Here is a 26685-nt window from a genome sequence, read left to right on the forward strand (position 1 = left end):
TTTAAACAGTAAGTCCAGAAGTCTACACTCTGCTTTGATCTTCCCACGAATGTGATGTAGAATAACATTCTCTAATACTGAGGCTTCTAAGGGCATATCTACCGTAAAACACTTGTTACCAGAGTGATATTCAGATAAATAAAAAGTGCACTTGTGACTGTTTGTGTTTCTCTTCCAGAAATATTCAGATTTTAAAACAACAATTAAGTGGATTGTGGGAACAAGAAAATCATCTAACTCTGGTTCCAGGATATACTGGTAATATAGCTAAGGTAATTTGTTTCCAGTGATGTTCAATAATCAGTGTAACACTGAATATCCATCTAACTTGACATCAAATATGTATGCATCCCACAAGTGTTACAGGATGTAGAATCTTTGAAATATTTTTCATTTAATGTTCATATAAATTAGAAAAGTTTGGCTGGAGAAATCTCAAATGTCTGCTTTACAGTTTCATCTAATAGCAGTGACATGGGGATCTAGTTTGGCTTTCCCATAAACATTTTATTTAAAAAAAAACAAAACACCACTTTCCTCCCAATTGGGGAGAGAAAGATACGTTAGGTTTTTTTTATCTGATACTAGTAAGGCACTTGGATATTAGTATAAAAACCTAGATAAGTAGGTAGAATATGAAAGGAGAGAGGTGCTGCTTTAAATATTGACATATTTGTGTACTATAATATATGTGTACTGCAGGATCGAGAATCTTAAATACCTGCTGCATCTTTGGGTTTAAGTGTTGGGTGGCTGGGCAAAGGGAGAGGGTAACAAGCTTGATAGTTAAAATGTTTCAGGACTGAGGAAAGAAGCCCACAGCTTTCTAAAGCATGCTAAATGTCTGTCTTCTCCAGCTGCTTGTTCATTGCAACTCTTCACCCTAGTGCAGTGACAGGCCCACTGAGGGGACAAGTGCCTGAGCACCCAATTTTGCAGGTGCTGCTCTTTGTACTCAGAGCTGTAGGACCATGTACTCCTCACACAAACCAATTTGGGACCAACAGGGCTGCACTTAGCCAGAACCCTCTTCACAGGAAAGCTCTGACATGGATCAAGTATGGGAAAGGAGGGAGGGTAGGCATTGGCTCAGCTGCTTGCTTTGAGCAATGGAGTGAAATAGAGATTCCTGAGTCCAAGAAAGAGAGTAAGAGGACAAACCTGGGAGGGGAGGAAGTTTGCACTGACTAATAGTTAGAAATGCACAGCTGTGAGCTTTTCATATAGTACTTACCCCACCCACCAAACAACTTTTCACTAGCTGCCTGTTCATTGGAGGGGGAAAAATGGAGATGCAGTGACTACTTTTTACAAAAGACTATGCATTTTATTGTGAGGTAATAGTGTTGGTGTTTGCTTGTAGTCAGGATCCTTTGTAGAATTCATCTGTCATAAAATTGTGTTCCAGAATCTCAGCTTTTTTTAAAAAAAATGTTTCCAAAATGACCTTGGCAACCATAAAGGACCAGAGTGTAAATCAGTTCAGTGTTGTCTTCATGAGTCTGCAGATAGCCTAACGTAATAGCTTCAGGGGTATGACCTACCTCATTTATCTCAGTTGGAACTTTGTGAAGTCTACAATTCCATGATTAGGGAATTTGCCATTTTGCTGCATCCAGACTACTGATATCTTCTGTTTTCCTGCCCTGTTGGGACCTGCCTGTAGCTGCACTCCAGCTTTCCCCAGAAGGAGTGCATGCTCCCTGCAATGTTCCATGTAGCCAGGCAGCAGAGGGTCAAGGAGGCAGAACTGGAGTCCAGATCGCAGCCATGGAGTCGTAGGAGGCAAAAAAAATTTAAGCTGGTCAACTGAGATACCTGAAGAGCAGCTCAGCAACCCATGTCCAGAGATGAGCTATTGAAGCTGGCTACAAACACGCCCCCTTTCTGTGCCATGTGCGGGGAGAAGGAAGTTCTTAGCCCCCCGTACAACACTGGGGAGCAGACACCCAGGGAATGGAGCCAGGATGCCTGGAGAGCATAGCGGAAGAAGAAAAATATTGTTGAAAATAGTCTAGTAATTTTATATCATTAGTATTTTCAGCTATGTGCCATAGATGTGAGTGTGCATGGGGGAGAAGGGAAATAGACTACATTGATGTTGCTGTGGAATTTGGTCCCAATGTGCTTTTCAGCAGACAGGGTCCTGCCTGTACTTTACTTTGAAATAGTCATAAATTGGAGCCTTACTTTTACTTGTTCTGTGATTGTACAGCACCTTGCACAAAGGGCTCCTGGTCCATGACTAGAGCTCTTAGGCACTACTGCAGTGCAAATTACAATATCTTTGTAGTACACTTTGAAATGATTACAATATGCATCCTACCTTATGCATGCTTTATTTCAGCATTGAATTAATGTGACTAACTTTTTTCTTCTTTCCCCTTTTCAGGATGTAGGTGCTTATCTATTACAGCTACACTGAGATGCTTGGAGAACTGAGGAGTGCATGTTTGGCTAAATAATCCTTTTAAATATCCCTGGATTTATACACTATTTCCAAAATATATCTCTTCTAAGAACTGTTGGCAGAAGAGGAATGGACTTTCAAAAACTGTTTAATGAAACCACTAACAAAATCCTAACAATCTACTTCACATTGAAGTGGAAAAATGCCTAATAGGAGCAGCTTTTACTTCAATGAGGTGAAAGTGCACTATGAAAACTATATGCCTTTGCTGTATTTGGGATTTGTTCAGTTACTTGGTAAAGTCATTTTAAGTGCTGCTGTGTTTCACTGCAAAATTGCATAAAGGAATATAAATTCTACCATCACAAAGACAAAACTGCAGAACCTGTTATTAGGAACCAACAAGACCAATCGCCGCCATAAGAAGGTTTTAAACTGTTTCACAAGAAAAGTTAAAATGTGCAGCTATTTTCCAGTTACGTTGAAAAAACTTTGAAATGTTTTAGTATCTTATTTTAATCAAGCTATTAAAGATGGTTTTTGTTTGCACTATTAAGAAACTGTATACAGCAAGATGCCTTAATTACTGATGTTCGAAAAAGCCAATTTATTAAGATACAAAATATATCTATTAGAATCAACAAATCAAGACATGATGAAAAACTGCTATAAAAATCAGGGGTTCACATTGTGTAAAACTCACTTGTGAAGCATTTGCACATTTTTTTTTTTAAATCAAATCAATGTTTCCACTATATCTGTTCTTTGGAGAATCGACAAATGTGTATGACATAATTAGCATATAAAAATACCTGAATTTGTTTGGATAAATGCTTATTACAAATGTCAACGGACTAGTGAATTTATACAGATAACACTTTTTTTATTGTATGTGGATTTGTAATATATTAATCTTCAGTTCTATATCATTTAAACTACACAGATGAGTAAATGTACTAAATGTTTCTACTGTTTTTCCTTTTGAAGCTTAGATAATTTTACCTGTTTTTTTCCTAGAACAACTTTTTCCACACAACTTTTTATTATGGATATTTATATCTACTGCTCTAGAAATGTTTACAGCCAGAATAGACCTGTATTTTTTCAGATCTAACAACTTATAGGCTACCTCCTCTAACAAAAGTTAACACATGGCTTTTACAAAATTAGTTGTTAAAAGTCTGGGTTTTTTTTCCTGATTGATTAAGATAAATTCAAGCTACCTTAAATCTAAATGGATCCACAATGGAACAAATTCAGTAGCACAGTTTACAGCTATATTTTGTCTTACTGATTGTGATATTTTAGTTTAACTGCTATAACTTAACAGCTATGGAAAATCTTGCGGTTTTTAGACTGGCAACTTTCTCTTCTATTTTGAAACTAGTGACCATGCTTGTCCAAATGAAATTCTATGAAGTGCCAACTGTGCACTTAAAACAGAAGCTGAAATTTAGATCTGTAGCATGTACCCAGCCAATGACTACATTGTTTTTGAATTAAAAATATTATGGAAGTTGTCTTCATGCTTGTCAGCAATTATAATTACTGTAGTAGCTTAATAGGTGTGCTTTTGCAACACAGAAAGGTCTATTGCCAGCCTTTTTTCTTCCCCTACATGGATAGGGGCCTCTTTGCTTTGCAAATAAAACAACTAGAGTATAAATTTTCACTGTGGGAAGCATAAGGCTCTAGAGTATTACTTCATTTTGAGATTAATTTGCATGATCGTAATCACTAACTTTTGAGGGCTAAGTAGTATAGGTAAATACCCTTTCACCCGCCAAAGGCTCTGAACACCTCAACAACGCTATCAGCCTGAGGAACGAGATTTAGAGCAGCTCCCAAACTTGACATTGCTCTAGGACAACTTCAGATATAATTGTGGAAGTTACATTTACCTGTTGACATCATCTAATGATCTTTTTCTTATGAGATGTTATTTCTAAAGTAGACCTTATTTGGATTTTCTTCACTAATAAGATTTTGTAATTTATTCAGATTATTGTAACTAATAGAATTAAAAAATAATTTGAACCAAAATTCTCCTTTCACTAGAAGAATTGAGTGCCATCTATCTTTAGAGGTTTATCAAGAACTGTAATTCATGTTCATGTAATTTTGAAACCGAATTTCCTGCTAAAACTGGTCACTTTCCAGTGTGTTAACTGGTATTATAAAACACATTCTTAGAGACACTGTAAAGTAAAGATGTTCTCATGCCCCTTACTGCTCCTCTATTATGCATAAAGATAATCTTTAAATTTCTTTCTTTTTATTTTGACGTGCAGTTGCGAGAGTTTTTGAATCACTCTGCAAGGTTAGTGAGCTCTAAAAGAGATGAAAACTGTCAGATTTTCTCCTAGATTTGATGGCAAGAAAGAAAATTAACCTCAATAAAAGGAAGCCTTTCAAAGGGTGACTAGAATAATTACTATAAGTAAAATGCACATCTTTTAGTCAGTATCCAGCTTGACTATAGTAACAAAGGCATTGGTTCCAAATGAATGCTGCAGCTGGTTATTTAATCTCTCACCAGATTAGTTAAGAGGACAATGGTTGTCTCTTGCATCCCTTGTGCCAGCAGTAAAGATAAGACTTGTCTGGAGAACCAACTTAGGCAAATGATTTGTAAACGATGTATGTCTTTCCACCAAAAGTTCTCTTTCCGTGGCATTTATAAGAGAGTAAAGTATTAAAAATGCAGTGTCTTTCACATCCCTGCCTTATCTGAATGAGAGCATATCTTAATTTGTGACTGGTAGGGAGCTACTGGACTGTGAAATGAACAAAATTCTTGGTCATTGGTATCAACAGAATTCTAACCAAAGCTTCATTTATCAATCCAGCAATATATATTGACTGCTTTACTAGTTAAATGTGTAAAAAAAAAAAAAAAAGGTGAAGGGGCAGCTTAGTTGGAAGTTGTCAGGATCAGTCTGCTGCCTGCTATTTGCTTTTCACAACTGGCTGGGAATGGGTTGTGTTACAATGGAATGTATTGTGTTTAATGTCAAGTCAAAAAAGTGATACAATGAGTAAAGATGTCAGAATCTGTATAAACTTATAAAATCCTTGTGTAGTGACTGTCTTAATTTATCTGTTCAAGAATCATTACTGGACCAATGAATAATTCAGTGAGAAAAGAAACTTGCCCCCACTCTCTTTTGCCCACAGTTGATACTTATTGGTCAACTGGAAGACTCATTATTGTGCCATTTCGTTCCCCTGACATCTTTTTACTCACAGTAGTTACTCAAGGTGAACTGCAGCTGGTAAAAAGAAATAGTGAGCTTTTGTCCTTTCACTTCTTTAATGTTTTAGGCCTTCATACACTTGCTTTACATACAAGATTCACTGAGGAGAAAACTTTGCAAGTGCTGGATTAAAGTTTTAGAGTTCATGTGACAAAAGCATGTATCTACTTGAGGATTGAGGCTCTCACCCAGATGTGTTCTTTAATTTCATATCAAGGGATGTAATATAATGAGGTCTGAAAAACAAAACTTCACATTGGAGAATGTTCTTTCACTCCAATATTCACAGAAAGGGCTTGAGGCTATCCTAGTAAGAGTTTTGAAATGAATTGCAAAACAGCTTGCTTGTTCCCTAAACTGAAGATGGAGAAGCCCACAGGCAAACTTTGAACTGTGCAAAAGCAACCTCTCAAAGAATTAATTTAAACTGTTGGTATACGAATTCATGTCTAAGTTCTACTAATACTTTATTGACGACTGAACTTGGAAAAAGCCAAAGTGGGCACAAAAGAGTGCTTTACTGATGCTATATAACTCATTTTGAAGGAGCTAAGTGAACATACCTTTTCCTAAAAAGCAATTAAAATAGTAACCATCTAGAAGTGGAAAACCCTTACCTCAAAGGGTAGATTCTGTAGCTTATGTCTTCCTAATATCATAGATAAAATATTTTTTCTGTGGTTTTGGTATCCCAAAACATAACAGACTGATTTCTCCAGGAGTGTGTTTACGAGGCTGAGTGTTTTAACTGGACTGTTGCCCCCTTCTGATAGCTCTTTTCCATTCTATAAGCTGCATTCCTATTGATTTGGTACGGCACTATTCATAGAGAAAGATGATCCTCAAGAACAAAGGAGTAACGATCAGAAAAGATTCACTTGCTCTGTTGTGTTAGTGATTGCAGCTTTGCTTCACGTCACATGTATCTAAAAGAGGCCTGCATTTTATTCTGACAACATGTGAGGGTGTCCAAACTCTCAACTCTAATATCAAAGGTAGAAAGTTTGGGAGTGTAGTAGCTATAGTATATTTGTTTCTGTATTTTTTATATCCAGTTATTAATAAATACACAAACTAGATTACTAGATACTCTTGTCAAAAATTGACTCTAAGTAAAAGAGAATACAGAAACATGCAAATTAGACCACCGTTGTAAAACTGCTCCAACTTCTAACACGGCTGTATAAGAGTTTTTCAAATCTAGCTTAGCTTCTTTACCGTGGGGGAAGTTTTAACAGATGTGAGATATCTTGGTCAGCTTCCTAGTGAACAGGTATGCACGTCATAAAAACTACTTCAGAAATTGCACCTGTTTTGGCAGCCTTCGCAAAGAACAAGGACTGAATGGACATGGAGACTAAATTATCTCTCAAACTTAGAAGTTGTTCTAGATAACAGCTGAGGGTACATTAGCAGAGTACCATGGGAATACTTAGACTGCCAAAGCTCATATGGTCCCTGTTTTTTGGATTAGAAAGATTCTTGTTCTATACTGTTCTCTATATTACCATAATGCCTAGGAGACCTAGTCATGGCCTACGACCCTATTGCACTAGGCACTTCATACACACAGAAAAAAGATGGTGCCTGATCCACCAGAATTTCTCATTTTAAATTAACATGGATCTTTTAAATATACATTTGAGAAAAATGTTTGCCATAGTACTTAACACTATTAAATCCCTCCCCACAAAATCTACATCTGATATTCTACAAGATGTTTATTTTAAACAATTAATTATACAAGAATAACTGCTGTTAATTTGAATGTCTTGTCTCCTCCATCTGAAGCCTCAACCATAGGATGCAAGTTCTGTGACACCACAAAGATCCATACATGCAATATTCAACACCCATTTAATGAAGTTAGTTTGTGCAGTCTGTAAGGATATTGCATTTGAGTGGCTAAAAAGTGAGGAAATGAAAATTCTATGGAGAAAAAAAAATAATAGAAACCATAGTTAGAGACCAACTACATTCATAATTTAGAAATTAATTCCAATAAACCCACAAATATATTTATGTAAAATATTCAAACGTTAATTAATCTTGCAGTGGGCATTTAGGGCTGCTTCTGCACACCAAACTTGAACGCGTGAAACAGGGAGGTGTGTTCCTGTGTTTTGAGAATACCTCTGCACAACAGAAATTCGGGAGTTCTAAACCAGGCTCTGACACTGTCTTGCTTTGGGCAATGTCACTTTTAACATCTGCCTCATTTTCCTCCCATGTAAAATGGAGATAATACTGCAGGCTAATAGCATAGGGTGTTTGCAAAGATTTAAGTAGGTAATATTTTCAAAGCACTCTGAAGATGAAAATTTCTAATTCAAATGAAAAGGGGATTAGCATTTTATTCACAGTAATTCTAGTTTTAAATTGTATTTAATGTTTTGACAGAATATTTTTGCACTAGCAGCAGTGTTTTTGTAGCTTTTGTGTTTTTAGTAACACCCTCTCTATGCAGATACTATGCAGATCACACAACTGTTCTAATCTGTGCAATTTTAGGTTCTGTCTACTTGGAAGAAATGTGTTTAAAAGATTTCATACAGTTCACTGTCGCAGCTCAACTGCTAACACTCTAGGCAGCTATAGGGCAGTGGACCACTGGCTGTAATCACCATTTTAAAACACTTTTTTTCTCCTGCATAATAAGAATGGCTTGCATGTACCTTTTCTTTCCAGCAATTGTGTCTTAAGTAGGTTTTTTTGTTTGTTTGTTTGTTTGTTTTGCAAATAGGCCTGCTTTACGTTTTCCTAGTACTCTGTTATCTTTAACACAGTCTTTTGTCTATTCTGGGGAGGGGGAGCTGTTGATTTCTACATGTAATTGTGATGAATTAGCAAAAAAAAAAGTGAATTGTATTGAAATTACTAACATTCTATTCTTTAAAGCTGAGTAGTATAATTTAAGCAACGAGACATAAGCTGCATGGGTATTGTGCAATAATTAAATTGAGTCCAAAACTCAAGTTAATGCCATGTTCTAAGTCTTCTAGTGTAGGTGTGTGACTATTAGACTAAGCGCACACCCTGCTGTCATTTTTTAAATTGTTTACAAGTCATTTTAAAGTATCATGTAACTTAAAAATCTTGAAATTTACTCCTTTTAAAAAGTTTAAATTGTTTGCTGGTACTATACCTGCTCCTGAATGCTTCAGCCAATTTTTGTGGGTTTTAAAATGTGTTTTTCTTTTGTATTGCTGTCTGAAAGACTTGTGTAACCAACTGAGGAATCCAAAGAGAGAGTTGTCAAATGTGCAAAGTAATCCACTTTCAAAATAAAATCGAACAGAGAATTGTAGGAATTTAATAGGCTTTAACAACGGGCAGATGTAATTTTTAACTGACAATACCCCTTTAAATATGTATTTATAAAAGATTATTACAAAAACATAACCAGCAAAAGTGAAACAAATAGTTTTAGAAAGGATTGCTATAATTACTTCAAAGATCAGCAGCCTTTCCGAAGTCTATGGGGTTTAGATACATGCTGTAGCAGGGCTGGATTTTCAATTAGGCACAGTAGACATGTGCCTAGGGGTGCCGGCGTTCTGGGGGTTCCTAAAAGTTAAAAGTGGATTAAAAGTTTAATACAGTAGAACTTCAGAGTTATGGACACCTTGGGAATGGAGGTTGTCCAAAACTCTGAAATGTTCCATAAGTCTGCAAAAGAGGTTATAGACTTCAGCCACATGGGAGGTTCCGGCAGGTAGTGTAGACAAGCCCTTAGCTACAGTCCTTGAAGGTAGATTATGTGGTTAGAAAGGGGAATGGTAAGAAACTCCATCACAAATAGGGTGCAGGGTCAGAGTAGACCCAACTGCAGTGGCCTGTTGGACTGCTCCAATGAATGAAAAAAATGAAAGTTACTTTGTCAGATATTCACTGCACTCTGAACAGTATCCCCGATAATGTCACGGCTAACCTGGTGGCTGAACTTTGATTTTGTCCTCACCCATAATTATTTCACATTTGGGGACAATGTATACCTTCAAATCAGCGGCACTGCGATGGGTACCCGCATGGCCCCACAGTATGCCAACATTTTTATGCCTGACTTGGAACAACGCTTCCTCAGCTCTCGTCCCCTAATGTCCCTACTCTACTTGTGCTACATTGATGACATCTTCATCATCTGGACCCATGGAAAAGAAGCCCTTGAGGAATTCCACCATGATTTCAACAATTTCCATCCCACCATCAACATCAGCCTGGACCAGTCCACACAAGAGATCCACTTCCTGGACACTACGGTGCTAATACGCGATGGTCACATAACCACCACCCTATATTGGAAACCTACTGACCGCTATTCCTACCTACATGCCTCTAGCTTTCATCCAGATCATACCACACAATCCATTGTCTACAGCCAAGCGCTACAATATAACCGCATTTGCTCCAACCCCTCAGACAGAGGCAAACACCTACAAGATCTCTATCATGCATTCTTACAATTACAATACCCACCTGCTGAAGTGAAGAAACAGACTGACAGAGCCAGAAGAGTACCCAGAAGTCACCTACTACAGGACAGGCCCAACAAAGAAAATAACAGAACGCCACTAGCCATCACCTTCAGCCCCCAACTAAAACCTCTCCAACGCATCATCAAGGATCTACAACCTATCCTGAAGGACGACCCATCACTCTCACAGATCTTGGGAGACAGACCAGTCCTTGCTTACAGACAGCCCCCCAATCTGAAGCAAATACTCACCAGCAACCACACACCACACAACAGAACCACTAACCCAGGAACCTATCCTTGCAACAAAGCCTGTTGCCAACTCTGTCCACATATCTATTCAGAGGACACTATCATAGGGCCTAATCACGTGAGCCACGCTATCAGAGGCTCGTTCACCTGCGCATGTACCAATGTGATATATGCCATCATGTGCCAGCAATGCCCCTCTGCCATGTACATTGGTCAAACTGGACAGTCTCTACGTAAAAGAATAAATGGACACAAATCAGACGTCAAGAATTATAACATTCAAAAACCAGTCGGAGAACACTTCAATCTCTCCAGTCACTCGATTACAGACCTAAGGGTGGCTATCCTTCAACAACAAAAACTTCAAAAACAGACTCCAAAGAGAGTCTGCTGAATTGGAATTAATTTGCAAACTGGATACAATTAATTTAGGCTTGAATAGAGACTGGGAATGGATGAGTCATTACACAAAGTAAAACTATTTCCCCATGTTATTTCTCCCCCCTACCCCAACCCCACTGTTCCTCAGATGTTCTTGTTAACTGCTGGAAATAGCCTACCTTGCTTGTCACCATGAAAGGTTTTCCTCCTTCCCCCCCCCCACCCCGCTGTTGGTGATGGCTTATCTTAAGTGATCACTCTCCTTACAGTGTGTATGATAAAACCAATTGTTTCATGTTCTCTGTGTGTGTATATAAGTCTCCCCACTGTATTTTCCACCAAATGCATCCGATGAAGTGAGCTGTAGCTCACGAAAGCTTATGCTCAAATAAATTTGTTAGTCTCTAAGGTGCCACAAGTACTCCTTTTCTTTTTGCGAATACAGACTAACAGGGCTGCTACTCTGAAAACTGCACTCTGTGAATATCTAAATGTGAAGAGGGAGTGGAGACCAAGAAAAAACTTAATCAGTTCTTTGCATGTCTGCTGATAATAAAATTCATACAAAGGCATTAACAATCTTAGTTACTGTTAACAGGTCTGAGCTACTTGTTAAAATGTAAGGCTCTGACTTATCCTAAACAGAGAAGCAATTTGGGTTTCACATTTAATCTATAACTTGAGCCAGTATGAGTTAATAAGTACTGTACATATGTCAAATTCACTCAGAAATGGAGAGGAGACTTCATATCAACACTATTAGGAATGGCAAGCATCCATTATGGCTGTTAAAACACTCATTGAATTGTGAAGAATAAACAAAATGTGACTGAGGGAATTACCAGATGGGCTGCACTTTAGATCCCTTTTAGTCTCTTGAATGCATTCTTCAGGTAATCGGCCTCGCTTCTTCCACCTCTCAACTATGGCACCCTGTAGTTCAATCTCTCTGCAGCCCCCATGTTTCTCCACCACCATGTAAACACATTTGGCACCTGCAAGCAAACTACTTTTGGGGAGTCTATACTCAGCACCAGATTAGAGAGTCTCAAAACAGTTTTATCAAAACAAATGTATTGTTTGTTTACCCAACGGTACATAGCAACCTGGGAAAGGGGATTTTTAAAAGGCCTATACATCTGTTTCTTACCTACACTTTATCCCCATGGTTCCCAGACTTGTTCCGCCACTTGTGCAGGGAAAGCCCCTGGCAGGCTGCACTAGTTTGTTTACCTGCCGCATCCGCAGGTTCGGCCAATCATGGCTCCCAGTGGCCACGAGCGGGGCAGCTCCCATTGGCCTAGAGCAGCGAACCACGGCCACTGCGAGCCGTGATTGGCCGAACCTGCGGACGCGGCAGGTAAACAAATCAGCGTGGCCCAGCAGGGGCTTTCCCTGCACACGCAGCGGAACGAGTCTGGGAACCACTGCTTTATCCTTTCATTGCACCTGTTAGGTAAATGGTGCTCAGCCCAAACATCCCTACTCCTAGGCTGGGAGTGAGCCTGCAGCAGCCTCTCTGAATGGTCAGAGACTCCTCTCCAGCCACTACTGCCTACTCAATTCCCCACTTTCTCCCTAGTCTGGGGAGCATCCCCTTGGAGCCTAGATTTGGGCCAGGTAGGTGCACATTCTCCACTTAATAGCTCCCTTATTGTTTTCTCAAGGACCCCTGATATTCTCTCTGGTGGTACCATATCTTTGCCATTGTTTTGTTTACTATCTTATCTCCCCGAGCCACATCCTTTGATTTAACTCCTTGCAGTCAAACAAGAAATTTAGCTGCTTGATATCTTGTTCATAAAAAATAATACAGAGCACTCCTTTATTCTTCAGAGTGACTTTTCAGGATTCCATACAATTAACCAGGCCAATATTTAGAACACTATACTTTTGACAATGGTGTTTTGTTCTTACAGCATTTTACCCTCCACAGCTATGAGAGTAAGTCATATCTATGAGCTGTTTTTTTTTTTAAAGAAGTGCTAAGCACCCACAGCTTTCTTTCACTTAAATAAGAATTGGGGGATGTTCAGCCTTTTTGACAATCAGCTATATACTTCCTCCATCACTTACATGTTTGTCTATTTCATATACACTATATATTGTCACACACACACACACACACACACACACACACACATACACCCTACCTTCAATAAGATAAAGTTAAGGTTGTAAATTGATATCTACTATTTTCCAAAACCATTATTAGAATGTTGTAGTTACTTTAAAAAACACACACACACCATGCAAATCCGGAAATGTGGAGGTTAACACAGATTCTCCATTATCACAGCAAAAATTCTACATGCTGCCCTACAATTCTTATATACTAACTCATGCAAGTAATCCAGTTACCCTCACAAGACAGGACTAGGATCTGATGTAAATTAGAAGGGTGGATGTAGTTCATGTGATATTTGGTAAGAATTGTGCAACCTAAGACTCCAGTCTTTCTTTCCTCCAGGTTTACAAGGCAGCCCAAATTCCTCCCACTCCATATTCTTCCGCCACTCTGAGCTGGAGCACACCTGCTCAGCTCAGTTCCAAACTTCCAACCAAACCTTGTCATTCACCCAAATGAGGGGAAAAAAATGCTTTTAAAAGTAAAAAGAAAAGGAGTACTTGTGGCACCTTAGAGACTAACAAATTTATTTGAGCATAAGCTTTCGTGAGCTCACGAAATATAAATAAATTTGTTAGTCTCTAAGGTGCCACAAGTACTCCTTTTCTTTTTGCGAATACAGACTAACACAGCTGATATTCTGAAACCTGTCATTATACAAGGCTTTTAGAAGTGGCATTCCTGGTGTCCAGAATGATGCCTTAATATCTCAGAAGTCCCACCACATGCCTACAAATCAAAACTCTATCATGTTCTAAAAATTTAAAGGCCTGTAGTTTATGTAAATAACAAAGGGAAGTGGTATATGTTCATTAGTCATTTTATGTTCTCCTGACATGTATTCTTCACGCATCAACACTAGAGGCATGCATACTGACAGGATGAACGTTATTCCTGAATGTTTACTTAGGGTTGTTTTGTTTTTTATAAATTGTCTTATCTAAAGAAAAAGGTGTGTGTGTGAGTGGGTGGGTGTAATACTCTTCAACAATATAGTTCTTGCACAATATTATTTTAATTATTGTTTAACTAAAAATAATGCCCAGAATTTTGCATACTACTTTCAACTATTTTCCCCCTAGTTACTTAGTTCACTGTGCTGATAATGCCACATTTTGGAGTTCAGTAGGTGTTTTTTGACTTATGCCAATATGATATGGAGGATGTTTTCAGCCCAGATTTCCCCCACCTCATTCCTATCTTCTTACTCCCTTGTGTCTCCAGTCATTCCCTTCACTTATTCTTGTCTTTCCTCAACCTTCTGGTCAAGCAACATTGTGCCAGTGTCCATTAGGAGACCATACCTGAGATTCCAGCAATAATGGATTTCCACTGATGCAGTCACCGTAGCTAGGCCTGGTGCTTTGGTACCATGTGGCTCTGCAACTATAGCAGTGAAGACAACAAGTTGTCTGAGTATTTCAGATTGTTCTTTCCCATATGCATTACTAAGCATTTGTCTGCGATGAATATCAACTGTTGTATTGCCTGTCTACCTTTGTTAGATGCATTTGAAGATTATCAAAAGATTATCTTGATTTGACTAAATAAAGTAATTTTGTATCATTCTCAAAAATTTGCCAGTTCATTCACAAACACACACATCACCACCACCATCTTCTAAGTAATAAGCCCTGTCCAATAAAGAACTTTGTGGCAATCCACTAATAACCACCTTCTATTATGGAAACTGACCATTTATTCCTAGTCTTTGCTTTCCACTCTTTCTGTTTCTAAACCAAGACAGAACTTTCCCTTTCACTCTGGGAATACTTAATGTCCTTGTAACTTCTTTTGAGGGTCTTTATAAAAGACTTTTTTTGAAAGTTCATGTAAACTGTTTTCACCCGTTCGTTATTTACAATTTTGCTGATACCTTCAAACAACTATAATAGGTTGCACACATGATTTTCCTTCCCAGAATTTGTCTTTGTCATATTATATTCACCTAAATGAATTACAAATCTATCTTTAATTTTTTTTCAACTGCTTTATCTGATACTGAAGTAAAGTCTGGTCTGTAGTTTCCAATACAACCTGTAGAAACCTTTTATTTTAAAAAATGAGGTACACTACTGGTTACTCTCCAGCCCTCCAGTATAGTAGCTGGTTTTAATGATAGATTACATATTTTAATTAGCAGTACAGCCACTTTATTCTAAAGTTTTTTTCAGAACTCTTGCATGAACACCATCCTGTAACTACTGTAACTGAAAATATCACTTTGTTCCAACATCTCTTTTTTTGACACCACAGTCTCTGACAGTGCTTCATCTTTATTCCTTGCAAAGAATATCTCTGAAGAAGTTATCTCCCCATCCTTCTGTGGTGAAGACCCATACAAAGTTATCTTTTAGCTTCTCTGCAATGTCCTTGTCCTGTTTGAATAAGTCTTAGTACTTTAGATTTTTTTAAACTACTGTACAAACTAAAAATTAATTCTCACAACACCCTTGAACAATAGATAAGTATTATTAGACTAATTTAATTTAACAGCCGGGGAAATGAGACCTAGCGAAGTCAAATGAAGGTCTCATAGGAAGTCTGTGGCAGAACCAGGATTAAAATTCATGAATTCCTGGCCCATATGTAATGAGGCTGCACCATAAATTTACAAAGCAAGACTTTATAACAGAATCGTTTGTGACACTGGAAATACATTAACAAAAATTAAATTCCAAAAGAGACACTGAAACTGAGTGAAAAGAAAAGGAGTACTTGTGGCACCTTAGAGATTAACAAATTTATTAGAGCATAAGCTTTCGTGAGCTACAGCTCACTTCATCGGATGCATTTGGTGGAAAAAACAGAGGAGAGATTTATATACACACACACAGAGAACATGAAACAATGGGTTTATCATACACACTGTAAGGAGAGTGATCACTTAAGATAAGCCATCACCAGCAGCAGGGGGGGAGAAAGGAGGAAAACCTTTCATGGTGACAAGCAAGGTAGGCTAATTCCAGCAGTTAACAAGAAGAAAAGGAGTACTTGTGGCACCTTAGAGACTAACAAATTTATTAGAGCATAAGCTTTCGTGAGCTACAGCTCACTTCATCGGATGCATTTGCACCAAATGCATCCGATGAAGTGAGCTGTAGCTCACGAAAGCTTATGCTCTAATAAATTTGTTAGTCTCTAAGGTGCCACAAGTACTCCTTTTCTTTTTGCGAATACAGACTAACACGGCTGCTAATCTGAAACATGGGGAAATAGTTTTACTTTGTGTAATGACTCATCCATTCCCAGTCTCTATTCAAGCCTAAGTTAATTGTATCCAGTTTGCAAATTAATTCCAATTCAGCAGTCTCTCGTTGGAGTCTGTTTTTGAAGCTTTTTTGTTGAAGTATAGCCACTCTTAGGTCTGTGATCGAGTGACCAGAGAGATTGAAGTGTTCTCCAACCGGTATTTGAATGTTATAATTCTTGACGTCTGATTTGTGTCCATTCATTCTTTTACGTAGAGACTGTCCAGTTTGGCCAATGTACATGGCAGAGGGGCATTGTTGGCACATGATGGCATATATCACATTGGTAGATGCGCAGGTGAACGAGCCTCTGATAGTGTGGCTGATGTGATTAGGCCCTATGATGGTATCCCCTGAATAGATATGTGGACAGAGTTGGCAACGGGCTTTGTTGCAAGGATAGGTTCCTGGGTTAGTGGTTCTGTTGTGTGGTGTGTGGTTGCTGGTGAGTATTTGCTTCAGATTGGGTGGCTGTCTGTAAGCAAGGACTGGTCTGTCTCCCAAGATCTGTGAGAGTGATGGCTCGTCCTTCAGGATAGGTTGTAGATCCTTGATGATGCGTTGGAGAGGTTTTAGTTGGGGGCTGAAGGTGATGGCTAGTGGCGTTCTGTTTTTTTCTTTGTTGGGCCTGTCCTGTAGTAGGTGACTTCTGGGTACTCTTCTGGTTCTGTCAATCTGTTTCTTCACTTCAGCAAGTGGGTATTGTAGTTGTAGGAATGCATGATAGAGATCTTGTAGGTGTTTGTCTCTGTCTGAGGGGTTGGAGCAAATGCGGTTATATCGTAGCGCTTGGCTGTAGACAATGGATCGAGTGGTATGATCTGGATGAAAGCTAGAGGCATGTAGGTAGGAATAGCGGTCAGTAGGTTTCCGATATAGGGTGGTGTTTATGTGACCATCGCTTATTAGCACCGTAGTGTCCAGGAAGTGGATCTCTTGTGTGGACTGGTCCAGGCTGACGTTGATGGTGGGATGGAAATTGTTGAAATCATGGTGGAATTCCTCAAGAGCTTCTTTTCCATGGGTCCAGATGATGAAGATGTCATCAATGTAGCGCAAGTAGAGTAGGGCATTAGGGGACGAGAGCTGAGGAAGCGTTGTTCTAAGTCAGCCATAAAAATGTTGGCATACTGTGGGGCCATGCGGGTACCCATCGCAGTGCCGCTGATTTGAAGGTATACATTGTCACCAAATGTGAAATAGTTATGGGTCAGGACAAAGTAACAAAGTTCAGCCACCAGGTTAGCCGTGACAGTATCGGGGATACTGTTCCTGATGGCTTGTAGTCCATCTTTGTGTGGAATGTTGGTGTAGAGGGCTTCTACATCCATAGTGGCTAGGATGGTGTTTTTAGGAAGATCACCAATGGACTGTAGTTTCCTCAGGAAGTCAGTGGTGTCTCGAAGATAGCTGGGAGTGCTGGTAACGAAGGGCCTGAGGAGGGAGTCTACATAGCCAGACAATCCTGCTGTCAGGGTGCCAATGCCTGAGATGATGGAGCGTCCAGGATTTCCAGGTTTATGGATCTTGGGTAGCAGATAGAATACCCCAGGTCGGGGCTCTCTCTGGTCATGTGCCAGCAATGCCCCTCTGCCATGTACATTGGCCAAACTGGACAGTCTCTACGTAAAAGAATGAATGGACACAAATCAGACGTCAAGAATTATAACATTCAAAAACCAGTTGGAGAACACTTCAATCTCTCTGGTCACTCGATCACAGACCTAAGAGTGGCTATACTTCAACAAAAAAGCTTCAAAAACAGACTCCAATGAGAGACTGCTGAATTGGAATTAATTTGCAAACTGGATACAATTAACTTAGGCTTGAATAGAGACTGGGAATGGATGAGTCATTACACAAAGTAAAACTATTTCCCCATGGTATTTCTCCCTCCCACCCCACCCCCCACTGTTCCTCTGATATTCTTGTTAACTGCTGGAATTAGCCTACCTTGCTTGTCACCATGAAAGGTTTTCCTCCTTTTTTCCCCCCCCTGCTGCTGGTGATGGCTTATCTTAAGTGATCACTCTCCTTACAGTGTGTATGATAAACCCATTGTTTCATATTCTCTGTGTGTGCGTATATAAATCTCTCCTCTGTTTTTTCCACCAAATGCATCCGATGAAGTGAGCTGTAGCTCACAAAAGCTTATGCTCTAATAAATTTGTTAGTCTCTAAGGTGCCACCAGTACTCCTTTTCTTTTTGCGAATACAGACTAACAGGGCTGCTACTCTGAAACCTATTTCCCCATGGTATTTCTCCCTCCCACCCCACCCCCCACTGTTCCTCTGATATTCTTGTTAACTGCTGGAATTAGCCTACCTTGCTTGTCACCATGAAAGGTTTTCCTCCTTCCCCCCCCCTGCTGCTGGTGATGGCTTATCTTAAGTGATCACTCTCCTTACAGTGTGTATGATAAACCCATTGTTTCATGTTCTCTGTGTGTGTGTATATAAATCTCTCCCCTGTTTTTTCCACCAAATGCATCCGATGAAGTGAGCTGTAGCTCACGAAAGCTTATGCTCTAATAAATTTGTTAGTCTCTAAGGTGCCACAAGTACTCCTTTTCTTTTTGCGAATACAGACTAACACGGCTGCTACTCTGAAACCTGAAACTGAGTGCAAATACAAAGTTAGTAGAAACTACTCATTTTGTGCAGTCAGCACAAAATGAGCCCTCAGGGGAAAGCTACATCAATATGTCTGTATAAAGGCAGATACCACTTAATAAAGTTTGAAATACTGAAAAGGAAGGCTCTTGGGCTGAAGTCTCCAAATGCAGATGATCAAACAGATGTTACAGCTCTCAGGACTACCTATCATCTGGAAAATTAGTATGAAATTGCAAAAGTTAAATGTGAAATACAGGAGTGAAATCCTGACCGCATTGAAGTGAATGGTAAAACTCCCACTGACTTTAATGGAACAAGGATTTTACCAGAGGACCAAAAAGAACTTCTTATGGTGAACCAGCTTTCAAGTACATTTATATATAGTGGAAACAAGAAGCTAAAAAAGTGGAGTTTGAATATAATGCAAGCACTACTTATTTCTAAAACAAAATTTGACAAGCTCCTATTAAAAATATAGAGTGACCCAACTTTACAATAGCTTGAAAGAATAATGCTAGATGGATGGCCAATTGAAAAAGTCCAGGTACCTCCAAGCATAAAATGTTATTGGGGGCTCTGGAAATGAAACTGGTGCATATGATGGGATCCTGGAACACTGTATCTTAATACCACACAACATAAAATCAGAAATGCTAAATTTAATCCACAGTGCCCATCTGGATATTGAGAAATACAAGAACACATCACAAGATGAACAGTTCTCGCTAGGTATGTATGCGTCAATCACAGATAAAGTATCCAAGTGCGAAATCTGCAATAAATTAGAAGGAACAGAATGAAGAAGTCCAAGTTTGTCACAGATGTCTATCTGAATTAGACATCCTATGAAGTGAGCTGTAGCTCACGAAAGCTTATGCTCTAATAAATTTGTTAGTCTCTAAGGTGCCACAAGTACTCCTTTTCTTTTTGCGAATACAGACTAACACGGCTGCTACTCTGAAACCTCTTATTAATAGAATACTAGTCTCATTTTAAATTAAGCTGTTGCCCAACACACTGAGTAGCAATGTAATAATAACACATAGTAAATTAGTTCATTTGCCATTGGATTCCAGATGTATTAATAATAGATAATGGCCTATAATACACAACAGTTGCTCATTTCAGCAATTGTCTTCAACCTACCAGTTCAGGCACATCAAGTCAAGCCCTTACTATTCACAGACAAATTGGTTAGCAGAAAAGTCCACACAATAAATTGATTTTTACAAAACCCTGGCAATCCATACTTAGCATTGTTAGACTGTCACAACACACTTCACAATGCCACATTGAGATCAACGGTTCAAAGACTATGGGCAGAACAATTAACAAAACCTTAGGGCCAAAATCTAACAAACTTCTTTAGCCAAAGACAATTCACTTCACAGTAGTTGCAAAAGAACTATACACCAGAAAACTAAGACACAGAATATAACACAGAGACTGTCAAACAATCAGTCCTATTGCAAGAGTTAGATTCCAAGCAGAAAGTGGCTGATAAATTCCCACCACTAGCAGCTGGGTTGTATATCTCACATGTCTAAGAACCTGTCCTTCAGGAGGAACAGAAGACATCTAAACAAAGCCAAGGAGAACAATGGGTCTATAGTTCTTGAGGATATCAAGAATGTTACTGACAATGCTTGTGCTGGGACAGAAATAACTCATGCCTGCCCAGTCACTGATACTGAAAAGCTCTAGGAGCAGCTAACACAGGCTCCAGGTGGCAAATTATTCAGTGGCCAAACAAGATACTGAAAAAAGTACTGTTTTGCAAAAAAGAAAGGGCCATGTGATCAGAGATCCATTCAAGTGGTTTCATTTGCTCTGTTTTTGCCAGAGATTAAGTTTTCATTTGACAGCATGTGATCAAAGTGACACACCAGGTTCCTGGTAAGAGCCTGAACTTTATTTCTTCTCCCCAGTCATATGACATGAGCCAGAATTACATAAGGTGATACGTCTTTCACATGGCAGGAATTAGTTTCTGACTCTGATGGTTACTGTAACAATGTAATGTAGTCCTATAAACAGACATTGCTGCTTCTCAGGAAAGTAACTGATCCATAATTCCAATATTATATTTCTGACTAAACCAAAGTACTTACTGAGTAAAGAATTAAACGGTAGGGGTCACATTCTAACTTGTAGATGGCACAATTCCACTGATTTCCATTGATTTTAATAGCTTTTGGATTGAGCCTTAATTTACCTTAGAAAACAGGATGAGATTTGGTGAGATTTTGTGCTGCACCTCCTAGAAGAGAGGTGCAGCACAAAATTTGCAATCCAGGGAGAGGTGGAATTAACGTGACTTTAAGCCAGTTGTGTACTTTGTATTTTCCCAGTTCTAGACTGCTCCTAGGACAGAAGCAGCCCTTAGCATAATTTAGCCTAGGGGTTCTCAACCTTTTTCTTTCTGAGCCCCCCTGCACAACATGCTATTAAAAACTCCACAGCCTGCCAGTGCCACAACTGTTTTTTTGCCTATAAAAGCCAGGACCAGCATTAGGGTGTAGCAAGAAAGGCAATTGCCCAGGTCTCCACACTACAAGGGTCTCTAAAAAGCTAAATTGCTCAGGTTTCAGCCCCAAGTGGCAGTGCTGGGAGCCGTGGGCTTCAGCCCCACAAAGCGGGGCTTCAGCTTTCTGCCCAGGGTCCCAGCAAGTCTAACACTGCTGGCCCTGCTTGGCGACCCTCCTGAAACCTGCTCACAGCCCCCCAGGGGGCCTCAAGCTCCTGGTTGAGAACTGCTGATTTAGACAACCCTAAGGGAGTTCTCCGAATTACAGCAGCCTGTGACTGGGTGCCTATTTGATGCTGACCTGAATCTATGCAGTGTATAGTACTACAGTCCCATATTCAAGATACCCCTGCCAGCTACAGCCCAGACATGCCTCCTACTCCAGGACTTGCAAAAGGATTCTCCCCTGGCCAAAATTGAGACTTTTAGAGCCTCTGTAAGCTGTTCTGTCCTATTATGTAGCATACAAGAGCTGTAAGTGGTTTGAGACTCTCACCCAGGGTTTATAATTGAAACACTGACAAATCTTTTACTATGAGATAGCACATGCCACACACCATAATAAAGCAGAAAGGATTCCATTTTAATCATCCTATTAGGATGTAATATATAGTATTATGGTAAAAAAGAAAAGGAGTACTTGTGGCACCTTAGAGACTAACAAATTTATTAGAGCATAAGCTTTCGTGAGCTACAGCTCACTTCTCTCACTTCCACGAAAGCTTATGCTCTAATAAATTTGTTAGTCTCTAAGGTGCCACAAGTACTCCTTTTCTTTTTGCGAATACAGACTAACACGGCTGCTACTCTGAAACAGTATTATGGTGAGGCCACCTTGTGGCTAAAGACACAAAAGCTGTGTGTTATGTACTTTGAACTTGAATGGAACAGAACTTGAATGGAATGGAAAATTAACATAGCATTTAACATACATATGAGCAGATGAAAGTGTCAGATTTTTTATATTTTAGGAAATCCAAATGTTAATATTGATTATATCATTCTAGCATTATGTGAATCATTATATGCTGTGTCTGTAAGAGCAACAACAGAGCAATGTGTTTACATGTGCAGTGCACATGCACTTCCACACACTATGTTTTCTTGCTTCATAACTGATGCATGATGTATTTATTAAATTGCTGCATGTACAATCAGTCCCAAACAGAGATAATTCTACACTAGGTGCAGGCACATGGGATTCTCACCAAAGTAAAAAAAATTGTTAAAATCATTTATTCAAACGTAGCAAGACACACAACACATAATGAGGACTATTTCCATGCCATGTTTCAAAATCTATCCATTTTGGCTGTATGTGATTAGGGGTTGTTTTTTTTTAAACAGAAGGAAAATATTTTTCCTTTTCCTCACCCATAACTCAAAAACTGCTAAAGGTATTTTGAAGTTGAATATTTCAAAAAATTGTGACCACCTTAGAACAGTTTTATAATAGAAAGTGTTGTGCAATAACTATAGCAATTACTATTGGTTATGAAGAAAATAATAAAATATTATCTTTTCTGGTGAAATATAGTTGTTTGTTTCCCAAGCATGTCCAGTTAGAAGTGGGGGAACACTTCCCTTCCTCAAAAACAGAGATGAAGTGAGAGGGGAAAAATGGGGGTTGGTGAGTGAAGGGTAAATGTAGAAGACGAGCACGAGGAATGATCCTACTTCAGAAAGTGGCATCAGACAAGGGAGGGATAAAGAATAGTCCTTTCAGAGAGAAATTACTCCACTATGAAATTCTTTTATGTGGTGCTGTTATACCAATAAAATAAAAACCAGCAGGATCTTATTAAAGGGGAAAAGGCAAAATACCACATTTATTGTGAATACAGAAAGAATCATAGTAAGCAGTTAGTTATAGCTATAACATTCCATTCAATCTCATATTTATTCACACATTCATTCATACACACACACACACACACAGGTTCTGCAAGGTTGTTATCATAGTTACCAGCCTTAGAGTTGCTCATGCCAAGCCACTGGCCAGGTAGTCTGGACATGAGGAGGGAGCAGGGCCTTGTCAGATGCACATCTGATGCTCCTGGGAGTTGGTTTGAAGAATCAGACCCCAAAGTTCTCACTTTCTAGAGTCCATTTTTATAGGAATTTCTTCCTATGCCAGTCTATGGGAATTGCTTCATCATGCTGTTGCTGAATCAATCAGCAGATGGCACATTCCTGACAGCTCCGTGCTGCCAGATGTTAACTTGTTCTTTGGTTCTCCCATTCTTGAGGCTGTTGGGTGGATTCCAGTCTGCCCTCCGGGGGTCCTCTGGTTATTTCCACTTGACGCCTTCTTCAGCCGATGGACATTGGATTCTTAGGCTGGCACTCCCTGATCATTCAGTTATTATTCACACCAAGCATCCATCCACATACATCCTCTATCTCTATTTTAAACACAATTGTTAACAAAGCGAGATGAATACAACAAAAGGGCGGGGAGTCTCTGGGTGCTGTTTCTATTGTTACAGAGTATTGCTTTGAGTCTCTCTCTCTGTGAGTAGTTGTTATTATAAAGAATTGCTTTGAGAACAGACTCTGTCTTAGAATGTACTAACACAATTAGCAGCTTGCAAGTTTCACACACAGAGGGAGAGAAACAGTACCAAAAACCAAGAGACCTCTTAATTAGTAAAACCCTGGAATTTAAACTATGGAGAATCAAACTCATGTGATTTTAATACAGAACTTCTTTAATATGATCTAACAGTGCCTGCATTAGAAATGCAAAGATTTGTTTGATTGATACAGAATTTACAAAGTGTTTAGGACTCTAATGTACCTTTTAGGAATAGCAAAGCACCGGAAGTGGGTGTATTTTCAGATCCTCAGTGAAGAGCTCTAACAAGCTTTGTACAGGTTTCAGAGCAGCAGCCGTGTTAATCTGTATTCGCAAAAAGAAAAGGAGTACTTGTGGCACCTTAGAGACTAACAAATTTATTAGAGCATAAGCTTTCGTGAGCTACAGCTCACTTCATCGGATGCTGTAGCTCACGAAAGCTTATGCTCTAATAAATTTGTTAGTCTCTAAGGTGCCACAAGTACTCCTTTTCTTTAAACTTTGTACAGTATCTGAAACTGGTACGCCTACAGGAGCAAACAGGAGCACAGCCACTATGCAGCCTTTGCAAAGATGAAGCATGCACTCGCTCTGCACCCACACAGGTGCTGGAACTACGGATTCTGGGGGTGCTGCCATGCTGGAAGTGCTTTCCATTACATACTGTTTGGTTCAATGGCTCTCAGCACCCCTGTGCACCCCAGCAGAAATAAAACTAGCTGGAGGAATCTGGTGTGCAGAACAAAAAGATTATAATTCTGTCTAGTCTCTGATATTAACTTGCTATTCTGCTCATGTTCTTACTTTAAAAGAATGTTAGTGTTAAATGAACACTCATATAGCTGCCAGTAGATGGCACAATGATTTCTCTTACTAATAAAAAGAAAAAGGAGTACTTGTGGGACCTTAGAGACTAACAAATTTATTAGAGCATAAGCTTTCGTGAGCTACAGCTCACTTCATCGGATGCATTTGGTGGAAAAAACAGAGGGGAGATTGATATACACACACAGAGAACATGAAACAATGGGTTTATCATACACACTGTAAGGAGAGTGATCACTTAAGATAAGCCATCACCAGCAGCAGGGGGGGGAAAGGAGGAAAACCTTTCATGGTGACAAGCAAGGTAGGCTATTTCCAGCAGTTAACAAGAATATCTGTGGAACAGTGGGGGGTGGGGTGGGGTGGGAGAAATAACATGGGGAAATAGTTTTACTTTGTGTAATGACTCATCCATTCCCAGTCTCTATTCAAGCCTAAGTTAATTGTATCCAGTTTGCAAATTAATTCCAATTCAGCAGTTTCTCATTGGAGTCTGTTTTTGAAGCTTTTTTGTTGAAGGATAGCCACTCTTAGGTCTGTAATCGAGTGACCAGAGAGATTGAACTGATTTTCAACTGGTTTTTGAATGTTATAATTCTTGACGTCTGATTTGTGTCCATTCATTCTTTTACATAGAGACTGTCCAGTTTGACCAATGTACATGGCAGAGGGGCATTGCTGGCACATGATGGCATATATCACATTGGTAGATGTTATGCTCAAATAAATTTGTTAGTCTCTAAGGTGCCACAAGTACTCCTTTTCTTTTTGTGAATACAGACTAACATGGCTGTTACTCTGAAACCTGTAATAAGTTTGAGAAATTCTGTTAGTGGGCAACTTTTATTATTTCTTTTCTACTATCTGTGTAAACACCAGATCTACTTCTAGTAAAGCTGTTTGATTGTGAGAACTGATGTAAATGAACTCCATACCTTTTGTACTTCAGTGTCTAATTCTGAACTCATACCTCTATCCTCCATTTCAGACTTTACATGTTCCTTTAAAATTGCCTGCTTGGTTTGGATAAGGGGGGGGAAGAGAGTTGGTGATTTGATCTCTTCACACATCTGATTAGTTCTGATTAGAAATTATGTATTTTCTGTAGTAAAAAATTGCCTGGTCCAAAACAATGTACAGTGTACATTGCTATTATAATATTTGGACTGTTATTGTAATATACTGACATTTTTTTTAATAAAAGACCTTTTTCCTCCTCCTACTCGACAGTTTCCCAATTCCCTTGTTATCAAAGTAACCAAAGTAACCATTGCCAAAAGTTTCCTTTTTGAAATAATCAATAATTGATGTTTACCATGAGCTGTTTCCTTCACAGTCTAGTCCTATCCCGTGGGAGATAGCTGTACATAAGCTGCTCAAGAAAGATTTTCTACATGAGAGACTTGCCTGCATGCAAAAGTTCTTATCTCCCATATATAAAAAAATCTGTTACTCTTTCAGGGAAATCCAGCAGTAGAATAGGAGATAAGAACACTTCCCCATGGTTAGTGGGGATGACTGCAACTTTAACAGTCAGTAGCTGTCTCATTGAGGATGGATAATTCAAAAGAAAAGACTGTATCAGGAAACTATAAGAGGTAGATACTATAAAACCCCTCTCAGTGGTTGTATATATTGATTGTAAACAATTTTGCTGAGGAATCAGAATCATAGAAGATTTTGGTTGGAAGAGACCTCAGGAGGTCATCTAGTCCAACCCCCTACTCAAAGCAGGACCAATACCAACTAAATCATCCCAGCCAGTCCTTTGTCAATATGGGCCTTAAAAACCTCTAAGGATGGAGATTCTACCACCTCTCTAGGCAACCCATCCCAGTGCTTCACCACTCTCCTAGTGAAATAGTGTTTTGTAATATCCAACCTAGACCTCCCCCACTGCAACTTGAGACCATTGCTCCTTGTTCTGTCATCTGCCATCACTGAGAACAGCCTAGCTCCAGTGTCTTTGAAACTCTCCTTCAGGTA

The 26685-nt window shown here is 39.2% G+C and overlaps 1 protein-coding gene and 1 long non-coding RNA gene across 7 annotated transcripts in view; one reads left to right on the forward strand and one right to left on the reverse strand.

Moving 5' to 3' along the window:
• KATNBL1 (katanin regulatory subunit B1 like 1) overlaps positions 1 to 5505 on the forward strand; it is a 63621-nt gene extending 58116 nt beyond the window's left edge. For both annotated transcript variants that reach the window (XM_038405167.2, XM_043515767.1), the window contains exons 9-10: positions 179 to 272; positions 2393 to 5505. In XM_038405167.2, the coding sequence (XP_038261095.1) occupies positions 179 to 272; positions 2393 to 2425 (127 nt within the window). In that variant the 3' untranslated portion in view covers positions 2426 to 5505. The remainder of the gene's footprint in view (positions 1 to 178; positions 273 to 2392) is intronic.
• LOC119856990 overlaps positions 1 to 26685 on the reverse strand; it is a 99492-nt gene that overhangs the window by 67124 nt on the left and 5683 nt on the right. Inside the window, exons 2-3 of one of the 5 annotated variants that reach the window (XR_006281852.1) lie at positions 20309 to 20383; positions 11617 to 11769 (exon numbers count right to left, since the gene is read on the reverse strand). The exons of 3 other annotated variants lie outside the window; for them this stretch is intronic. This is a non-coding gene — a long non-coding RNA (uncharacterized LOC119856990). The remainder of the gene's footprint in view (positions 1 to 11616; positions 11770 to 20308; positions 20384 to 26685) is intronic. One more of the 5 variants, XR_006281851.1, reaches the window with a different exon arrangement.

The sequence above is a fragment of the Dermochelys coriacea genome, chromosome 6, assembly GCF_009764565.3.
Source record: "Dermochelys coriacea isolate rDerCor1 chromosome 6, rDerCor1.pri.v4, whole genome shotgun sequence".
NCBI lineage: Eukaryota > Metazoa > Chordata > Testudines > Dermochelyidae > Dermochelys > Dermochelys coriacea.